The sequence below is a fragment of the Cebus imitator genome, unplaced genomic scaffold, assembly GCF_001604975.1.
Source record: "Cebus imitator isolate Cc_AM_T3 unplaced genomic scaffold, Cebus_imitator-1.0 Scaffold76, whole genome shotgun sequence".
NCBI classification, from domain to species: domain Eukaryota; kingdom Metazoa; phylum Chordata; class Mammalia; order Primates; family Cebidae; genus Cebus; species Cebus imitator.
The window spans coordinates 7509167-7517069 of NW_016107391.1; the positions used below are offsets into that span (position 1 = coordinate 7509167).

Consider the following 7903-nt stretch of genomic DNA (forward strand, 5'->3'; position numbering starts at 1 on the left):
TAGCTGGGTATAGTGGTCAGTGCCTACAGTTCCACTTACTCTGTCTGGAGGCTGAGGCAGGAAGACTGCTTGAGCCCAAGAGTTCAAGGCTACAGTGAGCTATGATCATGGAACGGCACTCTAACCTGGGTGACAACGAGATACCCGGTCTCTAATAAAATAAATAAATAAATAAATAGCAGTGAATACATGGGAAGGGTCTTTGTAAGACTATCAGATTTGGGGAGATTTGTTTTGATTTATCAGAAACGCTGAGACAAGTGAAAGAAATGTTTTTGCTTATACTGATCAACTTGACTGAGAGCCAGTGCCTTGGACAACAATGACATACCATCTCATCTTTAAAAGATTTCATTTATTCATCTTTTTTTTAGTCTCACTCTGTTGCGCAGGCTGGAGTGCAGTGCAGGATCTTGGCTCACTACAACCTCTGCCTCCTAAGGTTCAAGCGATATTCTTGCCTGATCCTCCCCAGTTGCTAGGATTATAGGTGTGCGTCACCATGCTCGGCTAACTTTTCTATTTCTGATGGAGATGAGCTTCACCATGTTGGCCAGGCTGATCTTGAATTCCTGACCTCAGGTGATCTGCCCGCCTCAGCCTCCCAAAGTGCTGGGATTACAGGTGTGAGCCACAGCACCTGGCCTTTATCTATTTTTTAAGAGATCCTTCTCTTAAAAAGCAACATAGTTAAGACTTTGCTTCTTAAAAAAAAAACAAAAACAAAAACAAAAAAAACACAGTACAAGCAATAAATCCTATCACCACCAATAAAAAAAATCCTATTAAAAAAGGTGTGTTTTGGGAAAGTCAGCAATCCTCAAGAATACATGGCCACGGAGCTTTAGGACAAAGGTAGATCAGCTTTTTTTTCTTTTGAAACTTCTTTTTTGATACAGGGTCCCACTCTGTCACCCAGGCTGGACTGCAGTGTTACAATCATGTCTCACTGCAGCCTCAACCTCCCAGGCTCAAGTGATCCTCCCACTTCAACCTCCCAAGTAGCCAGGATTGGCTTGTCTTGAACTCCTGGACTGAAGTAATTCTCTCACTTTGCTCTCCCAAAGTGCTGGGATTACAGGCCATGAGCCACCACGTCTGGCTTAAAGCAACTTTTTTTTTTTTTTTGAGGCAGAGTCTGGCTCTTGTTGCCCAGGCTGGAGTGCAATGGCAGGATCCTGGCTCACCACAACCTCTGCCTCCCAGGTTCAAGCAATTCTCCTGCCTCAGCCTCCCAAGTAGCTAGGATTACAGGCATGTGCCACCACATCCAACCAATTTTTGTATTTTTAGTAGAGACGGGGTTTCTTCATGTTGGTCAGGTTGGTCTCAAATTCTCGACCTCAGGTGATCCACCTGCCTCAGCCTCCCAAAGTGCTGGGATTATAGGTGTGAGCCACTGTGCCTGGCCCAGTGCAACTTTATAAAATAACAAATTTTACTCCAACAATGACAGAACGGGAAGACCAGGGTAAAGTACTTTAATCAGTAAATAATTCACAGCCTATTAAAATAGTATGATTCATTTATTTAGTTTCTCTCAGTACCTCTATTCAGTACTTTTTGAATTTTCCAGCAATATATTTCCTTTACCTAGTTTTTGAAAGTGTTTAGTAATAAAACTTTTGGTTGAATTAAAAGAAATCTGTCAATCATCAACTTCCTAAAGATAGACTAAACAAATTCTATGTGTGATTCTTGCATTGTTGCAGAAAATTTTCACCACGAAGATAATTCTGCACAAAAGACATTTACTTTCACTAAAGAAGCTAGGTGCAGTGGCTCATGCCTATAAATCCCAGCACTTTGGGAGGTAGGTCGATCACCTGAGTCAGTTCGAGACCAGTCTGCCAACGTGGTGAAATACCATCTCTACAAAAAATACAAAAATTAGCTGGGTGTGGTGGCAGGTGCCTGTAATGTCAGCTACTCAGGAAGCTCAGGCAAGTGAATTGCCTGAACCTGGGAGGCAGAGGTTGCAGTGAGCTAACATCTCACAATTGCACTCCAGCTTGGGAAACAGAAAGAGACCCCATCTCAGATTAAAAAAAAAAAAGAAAGAAAAGAAGCTGAGTATGGTGGCTCACGCCTGTAATCCCAGCACTTTGAGAGGTCAAGGTGGAAGGATAACAAGGTCAGAAGTTCAAGACCAGCCTGGCCAAGATGGTGAAACCCCGTCTCTGCTAAATATTAGCTGGGCCCAGTGGCAGAACTCTGTAATCCCAGCTACTTGGGAGGCTCAGGCAGGAAATCACTTGAAGTCAGGGGTGGGGCGGAGGTTGCAGTGAGCCGAGATCGCACCACTGCACTCCAGCCTGGGCAACAGAGGGAGACTCCATCTAAAAAAAAAAATAACAGAAAAGAAAAGAAAGGAAACATACCACTAAGTCTTTGAAAGGATGAAGCAGCAGCCCCAAAGGAAGTTTGGCTTTATTCAGTAAGGCCTGAGTCTGAGGAATGCTAGTCAGTGTGCATCGAAATAACCTATATCAAAGTAAAATGTATGTATAAGTTGCGGCTATGATTACTTTTGAACAAAATAACTTCAAAGATTTAAAAGGTATACATTTTAATACTGGATCGGATTACAGATGAAATATCAATAGATTCTCTGAAATTTTATCCTATTTAAATATTGAAGTCTAAGTCCTATGCAGAAATAGAGTAGATGGTTATGCTACATTATATAACTAAAACACAGTCTCATCTTGGCTTGTGTGCAAAATAGTCTAAACTTATTTTTTGTTATGTAAGTGACACTGGAATTAAATTAAATTTGGGTGACAGCCCAAATTGCAAAGTTTATTATTTAAAAGTTCAGGACAGGCGCAGTGGCTCAAGCCTGTAATCCCAGCACTTTGGGAGGCTGAGGTAGGCAGATCACCTGAGGCTGGAAGTTCGAGACCCGCCTGACTAATATGGAGAAACCCCATCTCTACTAAAAATATAAAATTAGCCAGGCGTGGTGGCGCCTGCCTGTAGTCCCAGCTACTTGGGAGGCTGAGGCAGGAGAATCACTTGAACCCAGGAAGCAGAGGTTGCAGTGAGCCAAGATTGCACCACTGCACTCTATCCTGGGCGACAAGAGTGAAACTCTGTCTCAAAAGGAAAAAAAGGTTCAGTTTTACTGAAGATTCTAAATACAATTTAAAGGTATCAAATTTAATTTATCAGAAATTCTTGATCACACATATTTAAGCTTATGGTAAGTTTTTAGGAAGAAAAAAAGATTATGTTTGTTATGAAATCAATTTTAAATGACAGCAAATAAAGGATTATGTAGAATAAAATCCCTGTACTTTGAAGAAAGAATGTAACCACCATAATGGTAATGAATTTCATAATCTCATTAGAGCTGATAAGAACAAAATCAGTTCAGGGGTTAGTTACATCCCTATTTCTTGACATAGGACTTTTCAAATGTCTATTAAGTAAACAAGTAAAAGAGTTCTATCTTGTGTATCCAGAACTTCTTTCATAAATTAATAATTTGTGCAGCTTATTCATAACAACTGATGTGCTGCCCTTTTAAAAAGCAAGAAAATTTTTAGGACATGAATAACATCACATCTGAAGCCTTACTCTGGATTACAGTTGAGTTTCTGGATGTCTTCATGCAAATTTGGAACTGGAGGCTGCAAAGGTGTTGATGGAAGCATGTTTCTTTCTTGAAGAAGATTGACAACTCTTAGACCCTCTGGATGTAGACTTAATCCACTCATGCTTGTGGTTAAATGATTAGCACCTAAGGGAGTCTACAGATATATAATTTCAAAGTAAGTAACTTTTATTAAGTGTGTAGAAAAGTGGTTAATTTCTCTGTAAATAACAAAAGTGTAATCTAGATCTCTTGGCCAATCTTTTGGTTCTGGAAAAATGTGTAAAGACAAAGGCTTTATGATATATCTATTATTACTCTAATTGGTTATAAAAATGTATAAGATCTCTTCCTAAAACTTTCTTCATGTGTATACAGTTTAAACCAAATGGAGAAATAGGTTAAAGAAAATCTCAAAAAGTTTACCTGAGTAAAGGCTTGTGGCCCACTTGAGTAATTCAAAGAGGGTGGCACTCCAGTTGCACCAGGTGGTATGTTCTGATAACCAGGCAGTAAGGAGGGATATGAATATCCAACACTTCGGCTCATTTTGGGATTCTTGTTAGTAAGCTGTGGTGTTGCTAGAAACAAGGTAACTTTTAAGTTCTATTTTATACTCCAGAATACTTAATTTATTAAAAAAACATTTTTTTTGGAGAAAGAGTTTCAATAACACCCAGGCTGCAGTACAGTGGGGCAATCACACCTCACCACAGCCTTAACTTCCTGGGCTCAAGTGATCCTCCTGTATCAGCCTCCCAAGTAGGTGAAACAAGTGATATATGCCACTATGCCTGGCTAATGTTTTCATATTTTTTGTAGAGATGGGACTTCACCATGTTGTCCAGGCTGGGATTACAGGCGTAAGCAACCACGCCTGGCCCAGAATGTTTTAAATCAACACATAAATCTAATAAATTACAGATACTATAACTCCAAAATTCTTTGGATAATTTAATACTTTCATTTATCAACTTTGTAAAATAAGACACACACCAGTAACAAAGTAATAGCAATGATTAAAATCTATTTATTTTATTTTATTTTTTAAAGACAGGGTTTCACCATGTTGGTCAGGCTGGTCTTGAACTCCTGACCTCAGGTGATCCGCCCGCCTTGGCCTCCAAAGTGCTTGGATTACAGACGTGAACCACTGCGCCCGACCTTTTTATTTTATTTTTTAAGGCAGAGTCTCACTCTGTCACCCAGGCTGGAGCGCAGTGGCACGATCTCAGCTCAGTGCAACCCCCGCCTCCTGGGTTCAGGTGATTCTCCTACTTCAACTTCCCAAGTAGCTAGGACTACAGGCGTGTGCTACCACATCTGGCTAATTTTTGTTTGTTTATTTGAGACACGGTTTCACTATGTTGGCCAGACTGGTCTCAAACTCCTGACCTCAGGTGATCCGCCTGCCTTGGCTTCCCAAAGTGCTGGTATTACAGGCATGAGCCACTGTGCCTGGCCAAAAATCTGGTTAATAGATTTATCCTAATTAATATTTTATACTATAGTAGTAGACATATAAAAACTAGTTCGCACAGTTAATTTACTTTCATATCAGCTGGGTGTGGTGGCTCATGCCTGCAATCCCAGCACTTTGGGAGGTTGAGGCGGGTGGATCACCCGAGGTTAGGACTTGGAGACCAGCCTGGCTAACATGGTGAAATCCCATCCATCACTACCAAAAAATAAAAAAATTAGCCAAATGTGGTGGCACGCGCCTGTAGTCCCAGCTACTCAGGAGGGTGGGGTGGGAGAATTGCCTGAATCCGCGAGGCAGAGGTTGCAGTGAGCTGAGATTGTGCCCACTGCACTCCAGCTTGGGCGACAGAGGGAAACTCTGTCTCAAACAAACAAGCAAACAAAAGAACAGTTAATGGCCGGGCGCGGTGGCTCAAGCCTGTAATCCCAGCACTTTGGGAGGCCGAGGCGGGTGGATCACGAGGTCAAGAGATCAAGACCATCCTGGTCAACATGGTGAAACCCCGTCTCTACTAAAAATACAAAAAATTAGCTGGGCATGGTGGCACGTGCCTGTAATCCCAGCTACTCAGGAGGCTGAGGCAGGAGAATTGCCTGAACCCAGGAGGCGGAGGTTGCGGTGAGCCGAGATCGCGCCATTGCACTCCAGCCTGGGTAACAAGAGTGAAACTCTGTCTCAAAAAAAAAAAAAAAAAAAAAAAAACAGTTAATTTACTTTCATATAATGCATTAAATTTTGTATTTAGACTAAAATTTTAATTTAAAACAACTTTAATAAAAACATCCAGCTGGCCTCACAGCTGTAATCCCAGCCCTTTGGGAGGCCGAGGCGGGTGGATCACGAGGTTAGGAGATTGAGACTATCCTGGTTACCACAGTGAAACCCTGTCTCTACGAAAAAATTAGCTGGGGTGGTGGCACGCGCCTGTAGTCCCAGCTACTTGGGAGGCTGAGGCAGGACAATCGCTTGAACCCAGGAGGGGGAGGTTGCAGTGAGCAGAGATCACACCACTGCACTCCAGCCTGATGACAGAGCAAGACTCCCTTTCAAAACAAAACCAAAACAAAACATCCTAAAAGGGCTGGGTGAGGTGGTTCACACCTGTAATCCCAGCAAATCGGAGAACCAAGGCAGGAGGGATCCCTTCAGGCTAAGGGTTCGAGACCAGCTTAGGCAATATCGCGAGAACCCCCCCCATTTCTACAAAAATTAAAAAACTAGCCTGGCATGGTAGCATATGCCTGTAGTCCCTGCTACTTCAGAAGGGTGTGGTGGAAGATCGCCTGAGCCCAGTTATTTGAGGCTGCAGAGAGCTATAACAGTGCTACTGTACTTGAGCCTGGGTGACAGAGACCTTGTCCCTAAAAAAAAAAAAAAAAAAAATCCTAAATGTGTTCTACAGTCAAAACATAGTAATAATAAAGTCCATGATCCCAATTCTGACAGGAAGAAGAACTAACAGAAAATCTAAATGCACAGAAATAAAAAAATGTTAAAATAGTAGAGCCAGATGTTGTGGCACATGCTTATTATCCCAGCACTTTGAAAGGGCAAAATGGGAAGATAGCTTGAGCCCAGGAATTCAAGACCAGCCTGGGTAACATGGTGAAACCCTGCCTCTACAAAACGTACAAAAAATAGCCAGGGGCCGGGCACAGTGGCTCATGCGTACAATCCCAGCACTTTGGGAGGCCAAGGCAGGTAGATCACTTTCAGTCAAAAGTTTGAGAACAGCCTGGCCAACATGGCGAAATCCCATCTCTACTAAAAATATAAAAATTAGCAGGATGTGGTGGTGGGTGCCTCTAATCCCAGCTAATTGTGAGAGTGAAATGGGAGAATCACTCGAACCCGGGAGGCAGAGGTTGCAGTGAACCAAGATCTCGCCACTGCACTCCAGCCTAAGCAACAGAGCGAGACTCAGTCTCAAAAGTCAAAAACAAAAACAAAAAAGCTGGGCATGGTGGCAGTGCCTATAGCTCTAGCTTCTCAGGAGGCTGAGGTGGGAGGACTGCTTGAGCCCAGAAGACTAAGGCTGCTGTGAGCCGTAATTACACAACTGCACTCCACAGCCTGAGCAATAGTGTGAGACCCTGTGTCCAATAAATAAATAAATAGTATGTATGGCTACATAATTATAAAGTTTCCTATAATGAGCATACATTCCTGCAATGACCACATATTATTTCTATAATCAGAAAAAAGAGATTAAAAAAAAACTTTCATAGCATCTCACCCAAGAAGCCACCTCCTTCAATCTCATCGTAGCTACTGTGGACCACCATAGATCCATTATTGGTATTTGATGTAATACCTAAGAGTGAAGTTAATTAACAAGATTTTAATTAGAATGATTACAATCTCTGTATGATTTTAACTAATGTCCAAAATTTTAGATAATTTTCTAAACAACAAATAGTTTAAAACAACAATCTATTAAAAACATCAAAAATCCCAGTTTTTACATATACAATAGTTTCAAATAATTTAGCTGCAACTTCAGGGAAAAGAAACATGAGTCCTTGGGAGGAGTCTTTCATCTTATATTGTACCTAAACCAAAAGCCCAAATAACAAGGCTTTTTCATAACCCACTCCAGCAAAATAACTTTCAGCAATGGGTGGTTCTTTATGAAATCTATAAAATTACATACCATATGAAAGATTTCAGCAATTGTGAGAACTGCAGTAAAAACCTCTAAGGGAAAAGCCGGGCGCGGTGGCTCAAGCCTGTAATCCCAGCACTGTGGGAGGCCGAGGCGGGTGGATCACGAGGTCAAGAGATCGAGACCATCCTGGTCAACATGGTGAAACCCCGTCTCT

At 41.8% G+C, this 7903-nt stretch overlaps 1 protein-coding gene across 1 annotated transcript in view; it reads right to left on the minus strand.

The window, feature by feature from the left end:
* The window catches only part of SEC24A (SEC24 homolog A, COPII coat complex component), an 84165-nt gene that overhangs the window by 45319 nt on the left and 30943 nt on the right, over positions 1 to 7903 (minus strand). Inside the window, exons 4-7 of the mRNA XM_037739954.1 lie at positions 7318 to 7395; positions 4025 to 4179; positions 3583 to 3755; positions 2382 to 2484 (exon numbers count right to left, since the gene is read on the minus strand). Of these exons, the coding sequence (XP_037595882.1) occupies positions 2382 to 2484; positions 3583 to 3755; positions 4025 to 4179; positions 7318 to 7395 (509 nt within the window). The remainder of the gene's footprint in view (positions 1 to 2381; positions 2485 to 3582; positions 3756 to 4024; positions 4180 to 7317; positions 7396 to 7903) is intronic.